Source organism: Rhinolophus hipposideros (assembly GCF_964194185.1).
Source record: "Rhinolophus hipposideros genome assembly, chromosome: 9".
NCBI classification, from domain to species: domain Eukaryota; kingdom Metazoa; phylum Chordata; class Mammalia; order Chiroptera; family Rhinolophidae; genus Rhinolophus; species Rhinolophus hipposideros.
The window spans coordinates 6,259,669-6,282,256 of NC_138055.1; the positions used below are offsets into that span (position 1 = coordinate 6,259,669).

The following is a 22,588-nucleotide window of genomic DNA, read 5'->3' on the forward strand; positions in this document are numbered from 1 at the left end:
CAGGTCACCAACAGCCTCCGTGATGCCAAACATCCATTATGTTTTTTCAGTCCTCGTCTTGACTTCTGGGATGCATCTGACCCCCCACCACTCCCTAATCTACAAAGCTCTCTTTCCTCGGCTTCCCTAATGTCATATTCTTCCATTTTTCTTCCTACTTCTCTAGCTGTTCCTTACCAGGCTCCTCCTGACCATTAAATGTTGCTCTTATTTTGTCTTGGTCCCTTTGATCACCTCGTTTTACACACTCACCCTTGAGGAATCTCACCTGCTCCCCACCAGAAAGTCAGCCCCACGAAGACAGGGCTCTGTTCTGTCCACTGCTACAGCCTCAGCCCTAGGACAGCGCCTTTCATGTAGTAGGTGGCCAACAAGTATTTGTTGAATGAATGGAAGGCTGGATGCTCACGACTTTACATCTAAAGACCAGCTACGACTTTCGATCTGAAGACCAGATCTCTCCCCTGACTTCAGACAGACACATAGTCAGTTACCTACCTAACATCTCCACCGGGACATCTCAGAGGCATCTCACACTCACCCTGACCCAAACTGATCACATCCTCTCCTGCCTTCCCAAATCTGATTTTCCTCCAGCGAGTCTCCTCTCAATAAAAACCACCAGCACCCACCTAGATGGCAGCCAGAAGCCAAAGCATTACCCGCAACTGCTCCCTCTCCCTCATACCCTACATCCACTGTCCCATGCCCCCAACACTACCTTAGTACCTACCACCCTCCCGAATTAATGCAATGTTGCCTTCCTTTAACTCATGGCCCACCTTGCTCCAAGAAGGAACTTTCTAAAACAGAAATCTGAGCATGTCACTCCCCTTTTCAGGACTCAGAGCTCCTAGGATAAAGTCCAAATTTCTCACATGACCAACAGGGTCCTACATGACTGAGCCCTGACCACCTTTTCAAGGCAGACTTTTCACTGCATGCTAAGTGACAGGAATAAAAGACATTAAGTAATAATGATAAGAGGCAAGCATAGCACAGAGGTTAAGAAAGCAGCCTTGAGAGCCAGATTCCCGGAGTTTGCATCCTGGGCATATCACCTCCAGCGTAACCTTGGACAAGTCATTCAACTTCTCCTGAGTTTCAGTGTGCTCATCAGTAGAATGAGGGTAACCACAATACATACTGTCTGGGTTTTTTCTGAGAACTAAATGAATTAATACATGTAAAACAGTTAAAACAATACTTACACACATTGAGAACTTAATAAATGTCAGTTAGTATTAGTTAGCAATGATTACCACCTTTCTCTACTCCTTTCTGCACTTGGCTAGTCGCGGCCCATTCTCACCATCACAACCACTTTCTAAGGAAGAAAAAGAAGGCTGGCTCTGATTCCTGGGCTTATTATGCAGATCAGGCTATTTATAGGGTGAAAACTGGAGAAGTGGGAAAGGAGGGTTTACATTTGAGAGAGAAAAAAGGAGTAATGAGGGAAGAGAATACACAGATACAAGAAGGCCCAGAGAAGGCTAACGGAGTCAATAGCCACTTGGGTTCAATTTTAAGAAGGCACTTTGATATATAGTTAGATATCAGCTTTCACACAGAGGGCTACCACTCCCCTAAAGGCATTCGAAAGTATGTGGGGACACTTTTCAGTTGTCACAATGACTGGAGGTACTTCTGGCATTCAGTGCTCAGGAGTCAGAGGTCTGAGGGAATATGGAGAATGACAGCAATGTGGGAAGAGGTGTGTGTTGGGGGCTCTGAACTAGCACCTCCTTGACACTCAGAGAAGCACCAACAAACTTGAGAACTGCCCTTCAGGACTTTGCTTTCTGGATGATATTCCCTCCCACTCAGCCCTGGGCCGAGCATGGACATTGATTCTGAACAAATACGTAAACTTCCCATCCACAGGTTATGCTCTTTGAGTACCTGAGCAGCTGCCTGAGATGCCCGCCTCTCCTCCAACTTCCACACTTGCTTGCTACCTACCAAGCTTCTTGGAGAATTTCTCCTTCATGTGGGGAACGATGACCAAAAGGCTATGTAGAATTGAGAAGAACACTTCCATCAAGGCTGGGTGAGTGGCCTGCTCCAAGTGCCTCTGCAAAGAACCAGGAGGGAGAACACAGTCTGCCAGGACTGAGCCTCTGAAGAAAAATCATCAGCAAAACTGGCTTCAAATCTGGAACAATAGACTAAACCCTTTCACTTGAAGGGGACAAGAAAAGCTAGGGAACCTGAAGTCACAAGCCTACCTCCAAGGCTTACATCCCCCACTTAATAAAGTGTGTAAGATACTTTACCTTCCTGGGCCTCTGCATCAGAGAGTAAAATGGGAATAACAACAAGTCCTAGCTCCCAGACACAAATGAGATCTGATGTGTAAGAAGTACCTTCAACAATGATGCAGGGTGACACTCATGTGTCTATTACTACAGCCGTAATAATAATACAGTTTACAAACTGCCTTCACATTTATTTTTCATGTGATCTTTGAACAGAGTCATGACGCAGCCTGATGGAGACAGAGCTCTGAATTGAGAGAAACTTGGACTCTAGTTCAAGCACTGCACAAAGTGCTATATGCCCCTGGGTCAGTCACCCGTCCCCTCTCAGTGTCTCAGTTCCCTATCAATAAATAGCTGGGGCCTCAGAGACATGGTTCTTAAAGATATCTTTCCTCTCATTTTTAAACCATTTTTCTAAAAATAGAAAATACATGCTCATTAAAGAAAATATGTAAAATACGGAAAAGCGGAAAGCAAGAATAATAATCCTATGATCTAATTCTAGATCTAGCTCTAAAGCTTTACAGGTCTAGAAGGAAGGCAGAGCAGATGAGGACTCCAATGTGAATTGCCCCAGTTCCTGTGTGCCCGTCAGGGCTGCAAACATGGCTCCTGACAGATCCACACCTGAAGTCCCTGGAATGCTGGCTGACAGACTTCCTCAAGGAAAAGGGGTTCTCTCCTGTGAGAACCAGAGCCTGCCTCCCTGCTGCCACCTACTGTTCCCAGGTGCCTGTTCCCACCAACAGGGACTCTTCACAGGCTCACAGGATGTTCAAACCTCAAACACGACAGGACTCACTCAAGGTCAGCTGAACAGTCAACAGCTCTGGACCCAGACCTTCCTACCATCTCCATCTCAAGTCAGCTCAAAAGGAAGCCCTTCCAGACCAGGTCTCTCTTCAGAGCGGCCATTCTCATTTTACAGAACACATATATGTGTTCGTAAGTGAAGCCTGGATCACAGACATTCACCACTGCTCTTGACTATTCAGAAGGATAATGGTTTCAAATCTCAGCACCGTCAGGCACTTGCTTTATAACATAGGATATGACACCCTCATCTTTAAATTGGGGAAATTACAGCACCCATCTCACGGGATCATTGGGATGACCAAATTGGGTAATGACTGTAAGGTACTTATCACTCCATAAGCACTACCTATTTATTACTTTATTATTACTGCTTTCTTCTTTTTCTTCAGAGGCATCTATCAGTTTTACAGTGAAACACTACACTTTATTTTTAAAACCAAATAAAAAGTGGCTGCAAGAACAACCCTGTTGAGACCCTCCGAAGGTCCAGTTGAGGGATCACTGCCTTGCATCTCTAGGCCTGGCTCACTGTTACATTCTTCTCCTTCCCAGCCTTATTTCTGTCCGTGGCTCAGGGGAACTCACCATCACCATGGGGATACAAATGGAATCACAGGCACTGAGAAGAAATTCTGAGAAGGCCTCCAAGGTGTCTTCCTTCTCGGCACTGGGAGCTGTGAAGGGATTCTCCTGGGCTGAAGGCTCGTTCTGGAATTCCACAGCCAACCTGAGGAATCAAAGTGTGAGTATATCCACTACTACCTATGTAACAAAAAGGTTAGAAGCATCCTCCTAGGGCAGGGGTGTCCAAACTGCGGCCCGCGATCCATTGTTAATTGGCCCACAGCAAATCCCAAAATATATTTAGTTTACTTAAATAAACCAGGTGAGGCAATACGTACTTCACCTCAAGTGAGTGGCCCGGCTGTTTATGTATTTTACCGCATATGGCCCTTGTGAAAACCGTTGAAAAAAGTTTGCACACCCCTGTCCTAGAGGGATGCCTGAGCTCAGGGTCCAAGTAAAGTGTCCCTCTCAGCAGATCAGGAGAAAATTCAAGAGGCCTCAATGAGGGAGAGCCTGGCCTGGTCCCTGGGTACCGCTCTGGCTTGGTGCTCCCCACGCCCTCTCCCATAACACGTGACCCTTCCATTCTATTACAGGTACTTCCCTGAAGTACATACCATCCCATTTGCTGTTTTACATCTCCTTGTCTTTACATATGTTGTTCTCTCTACCTGGAGTGCCTTCAGAGGATTTGGGACAACCTAATGAATTCCACATATATACATAAAACAGTCTCTTCTCCAAGATACTGTGAGCTTCCTGTGGGCAAGAGCCAATCTGACTTATCTTTCTACTTCCACTACTAGCCAGCACCAGACCTGACACACCGTAGACACAGAAAATATGGTTAATGTGAACTGAATTAACCCAACAAGCATTCAGTGGCCCCTCTAGGGCTAGGTCATTTGGGAAGAGGAACAAAGATGAGTGAGACACAACCTTGTTGCAGTCACACGAACTTCACCAGAAGAGGACCTTTAGAGAACTCCCACTCTAGCTACCCGTCCTCAAAGCCCCTCCTGCCCCCCAAAGTCCTCTCACTATGCAGTGAAGCATGAGAAATCAAGTGTTCCTTCTAGAACTTCATCCTTTGTCTGATTCCTTTCCATCCCCACCCACCATACTACTATTTCAGACCACAAAGGGCCCTTCACCTGCAGGCGTTTCTAAATCCCTCCAGAGTGTTCAGGAGAAACTTTCCCCTTCGAAGGATGTCCTTCTCCACATCTCTACTGGAAGCATGGCCCTGAGGTGAGAAGGAGAGAGGGGAACGTATTGGTTAAGTACCTATTCTGTGTCCAGTCTGTGCCTGGAGGACCACAGACCACTTCCTCTCACACTGGAGCCTGGCATTCCCATATACCTAGTACCTTCCAGGGGATCTTGGTTATAGCCTCACAAATCTAGCCATCTAATAGCATCTTTAAAAAAGGGTGGAAGGGGGAACCTTAACCATCTGTCTCCCTGTGAACCACAGGACTGGCTCTTATTCTATTATGTGCAGAAAGCTGTCACAGGCTGGTGGACATTAGCCTAACTGGCTATAATGCCCATATGAGTTGCTTCAAAACACACAAAAATCCCTACCCCATGATGTGTGAAGAACTTAGTTTCCAAAAGTAACCTTGAAAGACATAATCAGCATTCACATTAACAGTATCTTTTCTGATATTTTAAGTGCATGGACCATTACAAGTCAACAATTACAACACATTGCACATTGGTCATATTCTTTCTAAGATTCTTTCTAGTGAATCTAGCCTTAAATAATTTTGTGAGCATATTTACCACACCTGCTTGGATAATATAAAAAGACAAAGTGTATAGTAGGCTCGGGTACAAACACCCTGGGATCTACTCTCCAAAATCAGGTACTTGCTAGTTTTAGACCTTAGAGAAAAATTATTCCACCCTTGTGGCTTCAGTTTCCCAATTTATAAAAATGAAGACAGAAATTATTGAGCATCACAGCTCCGCAGTTAGGGTTAAAAAACAACATCTCCTTGTAGGTATGCGGTAGGCACGAGAAAAAGCTATAAAGCGGCGTACAAAGGTAAGGCAATTATCTTCTAAAAACCCATTAGAGCGTAGTCTCAAGACTACAGTGCACTAACCAGGGACCTCCTGCTCAGTGGAGTCTGGGAAAAATCGGCACACCGGTCCAACATGGCTTCGAGTAAGGCCCGCAGTTCCCTGTACTGCACAGGTGGAGCACTCTGGTGGTCCTTCCTGCACCCAAAGAGACAAAGGCAGGCTTAGAGAGAGACAGGGTACTCCCGGACACCCTCAGGTTCTCGGGCAATGGGCGGATGTGGTCGATCAGAACCTGGTCAGGTCCAGCATCTGCTGGGATAAAAATCCTTGCTCCAACACTTACCAGGCTACACGAATGTTTGTGAATATCCTCATCCTCTCTAACCCTGTTTCCTCATCTATTAAACTGGAGTTAGTAGTCTTCTCTTCATAGAATTATTCTAAGACCAAATTAGGTGATATATGCCAAGCACCTAGCACAATGCTATGACTCTTATTATTGTTATTAAGGATACAGGGTTTTCTCACTGAGAAGGGCCTCCTGGTGAAAGGAGTACTAGCTAGAGCTGAAGGTACATCAAGAGATGTATATGGCCACTGTGTTCAAATAAGTGATGAGCAGTCTTCTTGGGGAAGAGAGAAGAAAAATGTGCTCTCTGTTACCTTGAGGAGGAATAATTGGATCAATGGGTAAATGTTATCAGGACCTAGATTTTAGTTCTATAGGAAAGAACTTTCTAAGAGTCAAAACTCTACAGAGGTAGAGGGGACTATCTAGGAAGGAGTAAGCTCCCCATTCTTAAGAGATTATAAGCAGACTGCAAACTACTTTTTGGAGATTCAATCATTTAAGTGTGATATAAATGTGGAAAATAACCCTCATATTCTACGGACTCAGAGGAGGCGAGTCACTGACTAGTTTGTGAGTTCTAAGAAGCCAGAGACTAGTTCCATATTTTCACTTTACCTAAACATAGCTAGATGAATTGTAAATAGAGGCTAAAAAAAAAAGATGTTAAATAAATGAATGACTACTTGACAGGGTATTAGGTAGCTGCACTGGTTTCCTAGGGATGCTGTAATAAATTATCACAAACTACATGGCTTTAAAAAGCCAGAAATGTATTCTCCTGTAGCCTGGGGGCTAGAAGTCTGAAATCAAGGTATTGGCTCCCTGTAAAGGCTCAAGGGAAGAATACTGCCCTGCCTCAGCTTCTGGTGGTTGCCAGCAATCCTTGTCATTGTTTGGTTTGTAGCTGCGTCCTACCAATTTCTGCCTCTGTCTTCACATGGCCATCTTCCCTCTGTGTGTATCTGTGTCACTCTGTGTCCAAATCCTCCTCTCCTTATAAGGACAGCAGTCGTTGGAGTTAGGAGCCCACACTGTATGACCTCATCTTAACTTACTTTAGAGGGATGCTATTAAGCCAGTGCGGTAAGTAAGGAGAAACCTATTTTAACGCTCATCACTGGGCCTCTTTTGAACATTGACAGTAATCTGCTGGGCCTTCTAACAGGCACTCAGTATACAGTTAAGACTCGATTTCCCCTTTCCTTCTTCATTTCTGGAAGCTCTACGTTTCTATTCTATACTGATGAATCAGTCAAGCCCTGGTTCCACCACTTTTAAATTCTTTTCAATAATTCTTGTTGCTCATTCCTTGTTCCAGTTCTGCTTTCTAGAGACCCTTTGAACCACTCCACCTCAGAGGAACCACCTTAGTAAACATTCTGGGAAATTAAAGGCAAAAGCAAAATAGTCTAAGGATTAATAACCAGCCCCCTACCCAACACTCTCCACAATTCTGACCCAACCAGCTTTCTGGCTTCAATATGTACTATTCCCCTTCACGCAACTCTAACCTCAGAAATCCCTAAACTTTCCCATCAACATGTTTTGGCTAATCCTGGTCCTTCCACAAATCTAAGTCTCTCTCATCCCTCACAGCACAGCTCAAATACCACCTCCCACCTGAAAGAAGCTACCAGCTCCCATGACACCGACCTCCTGGCAGACTTCCAGCTCTGCATGGGCACCTCTGATTGATACCACTCCTGCTCTATACCTTAGTTACCCTGTTGGTTTACTCATCTCACCCTTACTAGGATTCATGTTACAGATTTAGATTCAAATCCAAGAAAAGACAAAGGGAGAAAAGAAACAGAGGGAAGTTATTGCAATGTAAATGCTATTTTTTGTTTCAATTTTAGAACCAACCTAGAGTCAAATCACAAAGATTTAACTATGGTTTAAAAAGAGACTATAAATATTAACAACATTTACAATGTAAAGTTAAAGCTGACTGACACTGAGAAGTAGAAGATAGGGAGGAGGAAATGAAGAGTTGGGGTATTAATATACTCAGCTAACCAAGTGGGTGTTAATATACTCAGCTAACCAAGTGGGTGTTAATATACTCAGCTAACCAATATTGCTTCAAGTTGAGGGAACAAGAAATACAAGTTCTAAGTATATTATTTAAAAGTTTGAAGACATAAAATATTAGCCAGCAAAAATGTCAAGGAAATGTAGAGAAGACAAAAATGTGAGTAAATCTTGGTCTTTCTTACTGGCAAATCAATAATGTCTTAAGTTGACAAATAAAGAAACAACATTATAAGAATATTATTTAGATTTAGGGAAACAATCCCTAGAACTAAAACCAAAATGAGTTAAAATTAGTTTCCTGTAGGAAGTACGGACAGGGGACTGGTCCATTTCATTATAAACCTCCTTCATATTTTATTTTTTGTTTTTTTGAATATATTACTTTGTTACTTTTTTAAAGTGAAAACATGGAAACAAAACAAGGGTTACTATATAAATAAATCCGTGTTTTCTCCATTTTCTTTTCAAGATATCAAGCATCTTGCTAAGGACTAATTTCCCATCTTGACCCTAGGATCTTAGTTTAACGTCATTCATATACTATCTATGAGAAGCGAGGCACATAGCACTGAAAAAACTAATATGGTCCCTGATCTCTTGGATATTATATTACAGTGGGGGAGAGGACAAAAAAACAAATAAATAAATAAGAACTATCAAGTGGTTAGTAGGTGCTATCACAGCCTAATGGGTCCGTTAGGGAAGGACGCTCTGAATGAGACCTGAATGATGGGAAGAAGCCAGTCATGCAAAGATTTAAGGGAAGAGTATTTTAGGCAAAAGGAACAATTAGTAGAAAGGAAGGAGAAGGAAAGTCTAGACTAAAACAAAAGACTGAGAAAAAAAAAATTACATCCATGAAATAAATTCAAAATAAAATGCTATTGAAAAAATGTAGCGGGGGGGTGGTGGTAGATGAGGGTAAAAGTGATCAAATATATGGTGATGGAAGGAGAACTGACTCTGGTGGTGAACACACAATGTGATATATAGATGATTTAATACAGAACTATACACCTGAAACGTATGTAACTTTACTAACAATTGTCACCCCAATAAACTTAAAAAAAAATAGTGAATTAAAAAGAATTCTTCCATATTGAAAATGTGAAAGCAGAAATAAAACTCAATGTTTGGAAGTCAAGAAAATCTCCCAGAAACTAGTGTATAATGACAAAAAGATGAAAAACTGTCATAAAACAAAGAAACTTTGATGACCAATCCAGGATGTCCAATATCTAAATGGCAATTCCAGAACGAGAAACCAGAGTAGATAGAGTATCTAAATAGAGTATCAAAGGAAAAAGTCAAGAAAATTTCCGACAAGTAGTCCCTAGAAGCTTCCCCAGCCTTGACCTAGCCCTCAGGTCCATCCAGAGGTGGGAAGTTCAGGCTGCCTGGGTCTCTCACCTCAGAAAGGCAGAAGTGGCCTTCACTGCCTCAGCGGCCACCTCCAGCACGGGGCTGCTCACTGCCTCTTGGAGGGCACGGCCAGCATCTCTGCACATGGCTGAGCTTGTGAACAGCTTGATCTGCTCCGGCTGCCTAGAAATGGTAAATGAGTGAGGGAGAGAACTTCTATCACTGACCCCAGAAGGGAAAATTCCTTCGTTTCTTTCCTTCTCCAGTCTGGCCCCTCCCGGCCCGCCGCTTCACCGCATTGCTCACCGAGTCAGGATCTCAGCAAAGAGCAGCAAGCCCTGCTTGTGCAGCTCTGTGTTGTTCAACCTCAGGCTTTCCTGCAGGCTCCTCACTACGGACTCGATGCCTATCTCAAAATGACATGGCAGAGGTGGGGGTCAGTGCTCAGGAGTTCCCTCCCTGCCTGCCCAGGAGACGTGAGACGCTCTGCACAGCACGTTTGCTGGCAGTCCCTCATGGAGGGCCTGACAAGGCTGAGCTGATGGGACTGGACTGGGAGATGTTGAGGGCGGGCCCTAATTGGATTCATCTTTGTCTCCCCGAAGCCCAGCACAAGCCAAAGCACAGACCGTGACACTCGAAGTATTTGGTGAATACCTACTGACTGAGCTGCACCTTCTCCACCAGACACACTCCTTTTCCTCCTCAAAAAAAATCAGGTCAGACCACCCCTCCTCCAGGAAGCCTTCCCTGATCCACTCAGGCAGAGCTGTGGGCTTTCCCTGAGCTTACATACCGCCTGTACTTCCCTCTAGCAGGGCCCTAAGCAGCTTGTTTATATTTCTCTCCCTTTCCAGAGGATAGGAACCACATTATCTCTAAATCTCTAAATCTCCAGGTCCCAGCCTGGTACTTGGTATAGAATAGGAACACAGAATACAAAATGAATGACTGAATGTGTCCAATCTAAAAATCCATATGTGATATAAAAAGTCCCAGACAAATGTTTCCTTCCTTTACCAGGAAGGAAGAAAAGAGACAGTTTTAAGAAACTTTGAAAGGATGAATCAGCAAAACTTAGGGACTAACTAGATGGGTAGCTATCTGGAGCATAAGAGAAGACTGAATCCACGGCTGAGTCAAGTTTTTAAGGCACAACAGGAAATCACTTAGTGGCCAACAGGAGTGCCCTTTCTTGCTAAACATATATACTTCTGCTAACCAGTCAAGAGCTGAACTGTTTGGATATCACTGCTTGCATATGAATCTGGTAATGAGTTTGGGCTGATGGAAATGACCAAACCCAGGGCGCCCCTCCAAGGTGCAGGCTGGGCCCCCCATTGCTGCTACCCGACTTTAAAGTGCTGCCCACCCAACCCAGAGACAGCATAGGACCCCCGTGACCAACCGTACACCGTGTGGCACTTGGAAAAGAAGAGTGGCTCCTCTGCCAGAAGTATCAAGCAATTGTAGCTGGACCAGACGAGGACTTCACTGGAAGAGGAAAGATGCTCAAAGAGGAACTCTGGCCGGTGAGAGAAGAAAACAATAAATGACACCTGTATGGTCTGATTCCTTAAGTAACGCTCCGGCGCTGGAGTGATTCAGCTCTCACACCCAGTACTTCACATACACTCTCTAGGAGACACGATCCGTAATTCACAGGGAAACCTGGAAAATGCCCTCAGGATTATGGTCTAACCTCATCTTTTTAACAAATGGGGAAACTGAGACCCAGAGAGAGGTATTGTTAGTCCTGAAGGTGGGACTAAAGTCAAGGCTCCTAATCTTCAGCATGGGTAGCCGCATGATGCAGAGAAAAGTTTTTAGAGCCAGAGAGGCTTACTTTTATATCCCTTCTCCGCCAATGACTAGACTTGTCAATTAAAGCAGTTATTTCCCTTCTCTAACCCTCAATTTCCTAATCCATAAACTAGCAAAGATGAGGACCTAAATGTGGCAACATTAACAACACACCTTAGGGCATATTTCCTGGCTCATAACAAGCCCTCAAGAAATATTAGTTCCCTTTGCCTTCTTGGTTCATGGGTCTTTCCACCACCCAATTCTAAGCATTTATTCCTAAATGGTCAAACAAATGACAAAGATCAGTAACAAAGTGTTCAAGGTCATACAAGAAATCTGTAGCAAGAGAATTTAGATGTCATGAGGCCTAATTCCTAGAGTCTGTCATGTACAACTGAACCTGCCACCATGCCATCCCTCCAGTATGCATTATCAAAGAACCCCAACAGTACTGCTGCTGCTGCTGCAACTCAAGGGTCTCCAGTCAGAACCGAGGGCCTTGGAGGAGGTTAGAAGGGGCCCCCTACCTGGGACGTCAGCATGGATGAAGGCCGGAGCATATTTCTCTGGGGAGCGGACCAGCACCGCAGTTATACAGTGGGCGCTGGCCACCTGCAGAGTCTCATCTCTGGAGAGAAGAAGCTGGAGGAACAGGCAGCAAAAGGTGCCACAGTTACAGACTGCACTGACAGGACCAGGGCCGGAGCCCTAATTGTCCCCGAATCCCTCCTGCACTACCAGTTGCTAGGCATGAGGATGCTCAGGGAGGCTTACGGAAAGGCGTGAACAGCAGCAAGCGAGAAACAGAACAAAAGAAAATATGGCACTAAAGGACATGAAAACTGTCACCAAGAAGGGCTCAGGCTGTCATTTACAAAAGTACTATCACAGTCCACATCTGGTTTTGATGTTTGCAGCAAGACTGGGAGATAACATGGGAAGATTCTACTGGGAGCCTCACTCCACAGTGTGCAGAAAAGAGTTAACACAGCAGGTCTGAGACTGTTATCCGTAGAGGTCCTGCCCGCAAGGCTGGCCGTTGACAGGCTTTGGGAAGTTGGATTTCGGGAGGGTTCCCATCACTCCCAGAACTGATAAGAGTGTTTCACAGTGACTAAACTATTTGTACAAACAATATACAGAGGGTGCCAAAAAAAACGTATACACATTTTAAGAAAGGAAAAAACTGTATTAAAATTGTAATACTCAATATATACTGGTAACAAAAGATGAATACAAGTCATGTGTATACATTTTTTGGACACCCCCGGTAGTTTATGCTGAACACCCGCTGTCTTTCCAGGAGTCTGGAATTTTGGTATGTATTGGCAGAGGGTGCCTACGTGACCAGCCAGCCCCCACTAAAAACCTTGGGCACTGAGACCCTAATGAGCTTCCCTGCTAGGCAACATTTCACAGTGCTGTCACAATTTATTGCTGGAGGAATGAAGTGCATCCTGTATGACCATTAAGAGAAGATTCTTGGAAGTTTGTGCCTGATTTTCCCCCAGACTTCACCCTATACACATTTTCCTTTTGTTGATTTTGCTTTGTATTCTTTCACTTAAGAAATCATAGCTGCATGATATACACTGAATCCTGTGAGTCCTCCTAGCAAATCACTGAATCCTGTGGTCTTGGGGACCCTCAACTCTCAGAGGAAGGAATTCAAGTTCATCCAGGTTAAGTTACTTACTCCAGGCCACACAGCTAATAAGTGGCAAAACTAAGGCAGAAACCTAAGTCAGCCACGTCCAAATCTAGGAGTCTTCCCGCAAGTGAGATGCCTCCCCCATCAAAATTTTAGATCAGGTTACTTCTCCACTCAAAACGTTTCAATGAATTTCCATCGTATACAATCCAAACTCCTACTGGACACCACACCTACCAGGATTTCGCATTAAAATATTATTTGCTTGCTGAGTTTTATAGCACCCCCTTAAATTTTGCACTTCAGGCAAGTGCCGCACCCTGGTCCCAACCTTGCTGGTTATTGTAGTAAAATAAAATGCTGATCATCCCAAATTGCCAACGGAAGAACATCCTCCACATATGGATGGAGGCGGGGACCTCTAAACCCAGAATCCTGGCTCTACAAAGTTCTCTCCCCTTAGGAAAGCGCTCTCCAATCTCAGTCCCTGCCACCATCGTGCTGCCTTGGTGCACCGAGAGGACAGAAGACCTTGTGCCCCTGCTGAGCCCAGGATCCAATGTTCTAACCAGATGTTACCAGGGACACCAGGATGGCAACAGTGAAATGGACACAAAAAAGAACCCAACATGAACTTTTTTTTTTTTTTTTGGTTCAGAGACACGCGACTTGCTCACAGGCTCTGTGTGGACCACTCTAGAGGCATCCCAGGGAAATATGGAGGAGCAGTTTGCTCTGGATTTTTAATATCTAACTCACTAATCCCCAACTGTCCCTTTTCCACGTCTGACCAGGGCTCCCCCTCCTTCCTGCAGGAGTGATAGTCCTGCTATCAGATGATGACAGTAGCTCTGCCAAGCCCTAGACTGAGTACTGCAGAGAGAGGCAGCTAAACTCAGGTCCTGCCCTAAAGAAGCTCCCAGTCGATCAACCACAATACAGGGAAGCACTGTGACAGAGTGGCATATTGTGCCTAAAGGAGCCAGGGTGACAGGGGAGCTCTACAGGCCTGGAAGGCTGGATCAGGGATCAATAGACAAAGGAGAGGAGAAAGGCTATAAAGGCAAAAGGAGGAGAGCACCCACACAGACACAGAGACAGGACAGCCTGGCATACGCAGGACCAGCGAGAAGGTGCCTGTGGCTGGTGCCAAGCTGCGAATCTTGAGTTTTATCCCTGAAACGATGGAGATAGCTTTGTTTCTGTTGCTGCCTATATCCCCCATTCTCAGGCAGCCCAGCTGTGAAGGAGAAGAGGGGGATAGAAGGATTCATGACTGAACGAAACCTACTTTGAGTCTTCCAACAGCATATTGTTCTAGCCAGTAAGAAAACACTTTGACAGTCCCAGATGGAAGGAGTGGTGAATGAGGACAAGGCCCAGGAGGCATTCGGGTTCCTTGTTATTGAATCTAGAGACAGGGACTCACAAGACAACGACCTTTTTGAGCACCAAAGGCAGTGAGGTCTCTCCTGGGTGCCTCTCAACACTCTCAGTGCTTTCCACCAGTGCAGACTTGTTCATGATCATGGACACAAAGAGGTCATACTTCAGCAGCTGCCTCAGAAAACCTGGAAGACAAAGGGGTGGGGAAGTCAGGCAAGAGGAGCACAGGCACCAGAGTGTCCCCACCGTAGCCCCTCAGACAACCCCTCGAGACTTCTTCATGTCTCCATAGAGATTCCTAAGTATTGCTATTGTAAAGGGAACTACAATTTCTTAATTTCTTTTTCAGATAGTTTGTTGTTAGTGTATAGAAACAACTGATTTTGTATCCTGCCACTTTACTGAATTCATTTATTCGTTTTTACAGGGTTTTATTGGTGGAGTTTTTAGGGTTTTCTATATATAAGAATTCTAGTACTGTGTTAAATAGAATCCCACCCTTTTCTGTGCAACCTCCATGATGGCACTTAAGACACTGAATTTCAATTGTTCACATCTGGACTATGAGCTCCCTCCTCATAGAGCTTGGATTTGATGATCTTTATGATTCAGAGCCCAGCACAGGGCCTGGCCCAGAATGAACGAATGCTTACTACGTGTGGCTGGACTGTTCATAATGGAGCCCTTGGCCCAAACTGTGAAAAGAAACTGCTGTCACCCACAGACCACACTTTTCCTTGTAACTCCTGCTCTCAGGGGCCTCAAATAACAAGCAAAGAAATCTGGACATCACCCTGAGGCCAGAGGGAGCCATAGATGATTTTCCAAATAGGAAACTGACAGGACGGGAACTGTGCAACGTGAAGATTAACTTGGCAGCAAGTACAAGGTGCACCAGGGCAGGGAGTAAAGATGGGAGGCAGAAAAATTGCTGTCCCACTTTCTTTCCTCTTCTCTTTCCGAAGGCAACATTCTCAAGATGCCACACCAACTCTAGGCATCTTTCCCAGTCTGTGCATCTCCAACCCGTGACTTCTATCCTTTGCAAAGCAACAAACCTCCCCACCACGAGAGAGCCAATATCACAGCCCTCAAGCAAAACCTCAAACGCTTTCTGCCCGTTTTCTCCCTAGTCTCATGTCTTACCCAAGCAGTTGATCTGTAGCTCCTTTGTCTGGGCACCATCCAACGTGGAGAGGAAGAGAGAACACAGCTTCTCCCGGAAATGGCCTGAAAGTATCTCAGCTGCCACTGGTGAGGAGTACAGCTTCCCATAGAGGTAACAGACAGAAGCTTGCACCCCCTCGCTGGGGTATACTAAACCTCTCAACAGATGCTCCATCAGGTCACCTGTCCAGAAAACAATCGGGAGGCCACGGGAACCGCAGAATGTCAATTGCTATATGAAACTCAAAGCTATCGCCCCCGATGGGGTAGTAATGGTAATCCCCAATAATCCCCCACAATAAATGATTTCTGGACACTTAATCAAAAGGGAAAACTAAGGTTTAGAGAAGCAATTTACCCTCAGGTGAATCTTCTGTGAGATACCTATTTGTATTTTACTGATAGAAAAGAGTACTTCTATATTTCAGAATTAATTCCTCCTTCTCCCCAATTCCTCCTTCTATGGTAGATACTTAATTCATTTGTGTTAAAATAGTCAATAGAAATAGCCCAAGACCAAACTCAAGAAGCACTTTTTTCTAAAATGGCCAACATAGAGCACATTTTACAGGTGGGGAAACTAAAGCCTAGAAAAGGAAAGTAATGACTTCCCAGGTATATACAGTGAATGGACTACCCAGATGGAAGTGTGATCAAAGCAGGTGAAAGGGAAATGGCAGCTCTTCCCCAGAGGTCACTCACCGTGCTCCATTACAAGCTTGTCTGCCAGAGCAGGGATGGCATCCACCAACTTGCCGAGAAGGGTCAGGGTGGCCAGGCTGCCTCGCATGGAGGGCATGTTACACAGCTACAAAAAGTGAACACACTCCGCTCTATAAATTAAAATCAGGACAGATCTCCCACTAAAATTTATCTTGCCCTATCCACACCAAACCTGCATTGTACGTCTCATCACAGTCAGTAATCAGCCTCTTTAGCTAAGTGTGTGTCTGCCCTACCGGACTGGGAAGCCCTGGGGGAAAGGGACTGAATCAGATTCCTCTCGGAGTTCTCAGTACGTTTGTCAAACCGAATTAAAATTAGTATATTTTGTCTCCTATAGAGCCAGAAACTGGGGAGTGAAAGTTGGGAACATCATTAAGACAGAATTCTGGTTCAGTGCAAAAAAAATTATCATCATCATTACTATAGAGACTAAGCCAAGCACATTTTACAGGGAGAGTCAATAGTACATACTTCACCTTTTCTACTGACTAGCTGTAGCACCTTAAGTAAGACTCTTAACTCTTGTTGTGAGAAATGATAATACTACCAATTTCATAGGGTTGTTGGGAGGACTGAATGAGATATGACATGTAAAGCATCTAAAACAGTGCTTAGCATATAGAAAGTTCTCAAAGTGCTGAGTGGCATCATCATAATGATAAATATATATATATATATATATATATATATATATATATATATATACACACATAATTTATAAATCCAATCTGATATGTTAATCACATGAAGAGTAATTATAATAATATGATAATTTAATTTATAATTAAATGTTGCTCTTGATGGTGTTAAGATGAACATTTGTCTTCCTTTTGCAAAAAAGAATAAAGTGATTCTGACCATTCCTAAATCTTAAACACAATGGAAAAGTTGCTTGATTCATTGACATCTTTGACTATATTGGAGCAGGTTAAATATACCCACTCAGTGCTTACCTTAGATGCTGAAAAAAGCAAATGCCTTCAGTACAAAAATATTGTATACAATTCAAACCAAATAAAACTACTAAGCCAAGACATAGTGAACATATTTCCTTGACAAGTTCGTCAAGGAAATCTGCATTATATTTTGTAGGAGGATACAGAAAATGGCCATGGAATGATTATGCCAGAAAGATGGAACTTCACCACATGGATGTAGCTTTTGGGAGATTGAAAGGGGAAGGAAGGAAGTGGCAAATAGCACTGGAGCACGCTCAGAAGACCCAGGCCCCAGCTCTGGATCTGCCACTGCCTCAGTGACCTCAGGGAAATCCCTTCTCTGGATTTCATCTCCTCATCTCTGGATTTCAATCTCCTCGTCTAGCCGAACAAAGGTTGGCCCAGCTCTGACACCTGAGGATCCTGAGGGGTACTCAGGTACCCACAGCTAGTTACTGACCTCTTTGTGGCACTCCTCCAGCAGGCAATGAATGGTCTGCTCTAATTTCAGCTGCGTTGTAAGCTGGATAAGGACTGAGCAACACAATAGCATTACTAATCAGAAGACAATCCCTGGCCCAGAGTTCACCTTTCATAGCCCTTCTACTCAAAGTCATTTGCTTGTGTTAATTTGTGTCAGTCGTTTTTTCTATCCGCCCGCCCCCCCAAACCATCTATGCACATCCAGACCGAAGGATTTCTGGCTTCTTCATTATTTTGCAGCAGTGGTTCACAACTAGGCTGCACATCAGAATCACCTAGGAAGCATTAAAAAAAACCACTAATGCCCAAGTCCCACCCTAGACCAATTAAATCAGAATCTCTAGAGACAGAGCCTAAGTATCTGGATATTTTTTTATTTTCCCCAGGTAAGTCTATTGTTAGGCCAAGGTTGAAAACTACTATTTTATCTGTACTTTTTTTCCTTCCTCAGAATTTGCTCCTTCATATGCTAGAAAATAGAATTATTCGTGCCTTTGCCAATAATATCTCACAAGCCCAGCCTGCCCTTCTACACAATCATTTGAGATGCTTCTGCCGGTGTCTCTAAGGAGGGGTAGACAAGAGGCTGGCTCTGCAAGTGTGGGAAAAGCTGCAAACTAGATTCAGCTGCTGCTGTGGGCAGGCTCTGCCACTTCCAGGATAAATACGCATTCTAGGATAACACGGAAACAGGAAGAACGCAGGGAGCAGACAGGAAACTGAGGAAGGAGCAAGTCCTTCTTCGCCCTGTAGTTTTGCTGTCTCCATCTATTGTCCACCATCTCAGTGAAGTTACTGGGGTCTGATGAGGGTTCTGCAAGCTATGCTGGCACAAACCAGAAGCGAATGGCTTTAGAATTATAGCCCGACTCCAGATGGCCTTGAGGAAAACGGTGAAAAATCTTCCCACTCCTTCCAGTGGTCAGAAGTTCAAGTGATACATTTTCTGTCCACACTGTCTAGATTGAGAAATGGTCAGAAGTACATACAGATCATATTGACTTATGATCTGTTACAGCTGCTGGTAGTTACGGATGCTAGTGTGTGATTGGATGCTCAGGGGCCCAGCAGCAGCCAAGCAGCATCCTCTCCCCAGAGGTCTGAGTTTCCTACATGGGGTCCTTCCTCCAAACTTGTAGTTTAATAATTCCAACCTCTCCCTTGTTTTCCCAGCCCTAGGAGTGGGAGCGGCTTTCTAAAATTGCTACCTCGTGAAAATTTGGTGTTCTCTTTTTGCCTTCAGTTACCTAGATAATAATTATCTATATTAAAGTGGCGAGTGTTTTTTTTCGGTTCAAATAACTGGTGTGGTTTGTTTCCTGACTAGACCCTAACTGATGCAGTTCTTGCTCTTTCTGCACGAATCCCACTACCCCAATACTCTCGTCTTCCTTCTTCCTTAGTCCTTTATAGGTAAACCAACACATTTCCACAGCTTTAACCACCACCTATGTGCAGACAACTTCCAACCAACTAATATGAATGTAGTAAAAACAGAGTCTTGTACATGTCTCTCTAAGAGCATTCAGCAGCTCTTGTTATTTACCAGCCAGTCTCTCCTCCAGATTATAAACTCTCAGAGGCCAGGACCTCTTATTCATCTGTGTATCCCCAGTGTCTAATACAGTACTTGGCACAGAGCAGGTGCCCAAGAAAGAAATGCAGAATTAATGGCAGACAATTAATTGAGTTTTCTTTATCTGTCTCGAAAATGAAACATTTCATCCATGTATCAAATAATGAGAGCTGCATTCAGGCTAAAATCTCCAGCTTCAAATGTTAGGTACACACAATTTCACCTTACCTTCAATACAGAGATTTGCTATACTCCCATCTTCCACATTGCATAACAGTCCTTAGAGCAGAGGGAGGGAAAAGGGGGATAGGTAATAGTTAAAAGAAAAACAAAGGCATACTGAATTCTAAGACTAACAGCAGCTTTAAGCAATGTTTAAAATTTTATGCTCCCACCAAACAAGTAGACTTTCAATGACCCACTCTGGCTTTAAAGGAATAAAAACAGCCAGTGTGGTACAACATAAAAACTGTGTGCTCTAAAGTCTAACAGACCTGGGGTAAAATTCGTTCTGCCAGTTATTAGCTATGACCTCCCAGGGCCTTGGGGATCATCCTCTCTCCCTTAAAGGACTGTCTTGGCAGGTTAAAGCCTGAAAAGCCTCTAGCAGAGAAAAGTACGCAATACAAGTCAGCTCCCCTCCTCCTTGAAAGGGCTCATTCCATAGTACATTATAATTGTATTAAAAGAAGGGACCTTTTAATCCATCTCATTTTACACATGAAGAAACTAAGGCACAGGAGCGAGGAAGTAACTCAATTAGGATCACAGCCAGGTCAGCAAACTCCAGTCTGGACCTCCTGATCCTGTTCAAAGACCATACAGACTGCCTCTTTGAAAGATCATACATTCCCCATATTCATCTCACATTTTTACTAACCTCTTAGCTGTAATTACCATACAATGCGTCACGGTGACTATTTCTTCATCATTATGACAAAACAATTTGCTAATAAGTTAAACTTATTTTGCAAAAAGTCTAAATCATCTTTCCAAGACCATTTCTCCAAAACCTCCAAAGCAAATATACATATTATACATGCAAAATTCATGTCATTTCCCTTTTAATCTCACCAAAAAGCATGTTTACGAAGTGAATACAGACTCTCTGATCCTGAGCCACCAGCTGCATGACCAGGGAGGCATGCCTCACGAGGACATCTCTGAAGCAGGACAGCACATATTTCTTGCGCACCAACTTAGGGTAGATGAAGAAAAATGTTCAATAGCAACCAAGTCTCAGCCATTCTGAGCCCAAACAATTCTAATTATATACAATATATAATTATACAAACATAATTACAAGATGATACTGGAGGGATCATTTAATTTATGGTAAGATCATATTCCCTCAAGGGAGTATGGAAAAGGGCATCATTTACACATACAGAGGATTATACATGAGCTAAGGTTCCTAATATCCTATATTTACATAGCATTTTACTCTTCACAAATTATTCATTTGTTTACTTGCTCATTTAATCCTAACAAGGTGGTGAAGCAAGGAGAAACAGGTTTTTATTATTATAGCCATTTTGGAGATAAGACAACTACGGCTGAGACTTTCCCAAAGACTCAAATCTAAGTCTTCAGCCAGGTCTTGTCAAAGGTCAATGCTTTCCACTTCAACAGTCCTGCAGAGTGATACTGAGGACCTTTTGTCAACCTTACAGAGGTAAGTAGAGAAAATACATCCTTCCACTCAAGGTAGACATAAATCTTCACACTCAATTCACCTCCCTGTATAAGGAACTGAGAAGTAGCAGTGCAGAGTGCTCAAGATAGTAGCAAAAGTTGTGTCAAAAAAAGGGTGTGCAGGGGCCCGCCCGGTGGCTCAGGCGGTTAGAGCTCCATGCTCCTAACTCCGAAGGCTGCCGGTTCGATTCCCACATGGGCCAGTGGGCTCTCAACAACAAAAAAAAAAAAAAAAAAAAAAAGGGTGTGCACAGAGGATATAACGGGAACATGGGTACAACTGACTACATCACCCCTTCAATTGGTGAAAGCTGAAGCTAAGAAAATTGTGTTCAGTAAAAGGGGAAGTTGCATCTCTTATTGCCTCTAACCTTCATTATTACAAGTCTCCTGTTTTCCTTCACCAATTCCTCCTACATAAAACATAGCTAGTAGTCTAAATGAGTCACTCAAAAAATCTCAATGACTCTTCTTCACCTGACAATCTGATTAACTCCAAGCTCCTTAGCTTGGATTCAGGAACTGATCTTCACCCGGCTCCCCCATCTCAACTTACCTTCAAACCCTCTAATTACCTTCCCCAACTCATCCTTCCTAACACCGATCTCCTAGGATAAGCTCCCCATCTCCTCTGGTCCAAATCTTACCCATATTCTCAAGCCTAATTCAAATGCTTCCTCCTCTAAAAACCTTTCCTAATTTCTCTCCTTAACCCACATAACACTTTACCAGATGTGTCCATTTTTGAAATTCCCAGTAATGCGTTCTTATTTTCTCCCCTACCTCACTATTTTGTTCATCGTTGTATCTGACTCACTGTCCCAGAATGACAGCCTCAGAACTTCTGGCCTCAATGGCACATCTCAGACGTTATCAGCTAGCTCAGCAGTGCTCAGATTATAATCTGGGGCCCCTAGGAAGGCCCAACTTTCAGGGAATCCATGAGATCAAAATTATTTTCATGTCCTACTAAGATGCTGTTTGCCTTTTCACTCGTATTCTCTTACAAGTGTACAGTGAAGTTTTTAAAATATGACATGACAGGTGATGATATCACAGCAGATTACATGTAGCAATAGGAGAATCCAGGTGTTTCCTATTAAACCTTACATTAAAGAGACTTGCAAAAATGTAAGACAAAGCCAGTCCTTTCGCTCTCTTTTTTGTTTCGGAAAACATATTTTTACTTTTTAAATTACGTAGGCCACAGAACTGTACACTTAAATAGTTAAAATGGCAAACTTTTATTTTGCCAGAATAAAAATAATTGTGTTACTATGTAATAGATTTACATTATTCTTAAATGGATTAATATCTTTATATTTTGTTTGGATTTCGAATCCAGTAAATATCCGTGGATATAACCCACATAACCAAAAGCTCTTTGGCGTCCTCCACAACGTTTAGAAGTGTAAAGGCATCCCGAGAGAAAAAATTTGAGGACCACCCCCCACGAATTCCACCCCCACGAATCTGAGAGAAAACTGATCTTCGTGGACGCCTCCATGAAGAAAAGTCACTTCAGAGGCGGGTAGGCGCCGAGGAACCGGCGGCCACGTTTCAGCCAGCCCCGCCTGTGAGACGTCCTCCCCTTCCCCCGTTTCTGCCTGGCCGTCACTGCCGCCTGCCGCCTGTCGTTCCTGTCACCGCAGACCCAGGCAGCCCTCTCCTCCACATTCACACCCTCAGAAATCGGAAGGGAATGAGGCGCCCCGCTCACTGGCTGGGAGG

General features: G+C 43.8%; 1 protein-coding gene across 1 annotated transcript in view; it reads right to left on the reverse strand.

Annotated features, from left to right (window-relative positions):
* The window catches only part of MEI1 (meiotic double-stranded break formation protein 1), a gene marked incomplete at its 5' end in the record, with an annotated part of 62,350 nt that overhangs the window by 39,199 nt on the left and 563 nt on the right, over window positions 1-22,588 (reverse strand). The window contains 14 exons of the mRNA XM_081058194.1: window positions 1,963-2,074; window positions 3,663-3,804; window positions 4,799-4,890; window positions 5,759-5,873; window positions 9,478-9,612; window positions 9,736-9,835; window positions 10,838-10,954; window positions 11,763-11,877; window positions 14,327-14,457; window positions 15,419-15,622; window positions 16,142-16,247; window positions 17,564-17,637; window positions 19,391-19,441; window positions 20,237-20,360. Coding sequence (XP_080914320.1) covers window positions 1,963-2,074; window positions 3,663-3,804; window positions 4,799-4,890; window positions 5,759-5,873; window positions 9,478-9,612; window positions 9,736-9,835; window positions 10,838-10,954; window positions 11,763-11,877; window positions 14,327-14,457; window positions 15,419-15,622; window positions 16,142-16,247; window positions 17,564-17,637; window positions 19,391-19,441; window positions 20,237-20,360 — 1,618 coding nt within the window. The remainder of the gene's footprint in view (window positions 1-1,962; window positions 2,075-3,662; window positions 3,805-4,798; window positions 4,891-5,758; window positions 5,874-9,477; window positions 9,613-9,735; window positions 9,836-10,837; window positions 10,955-11,762; window positions 11,878-14,326; window positions 14,458-15,418; window positions 15,623-16,141; window positions 16,248-17,563; window positions 17,638-19,390; window positions 19,442-20,236; window positions 20,361-22,588) is intronic.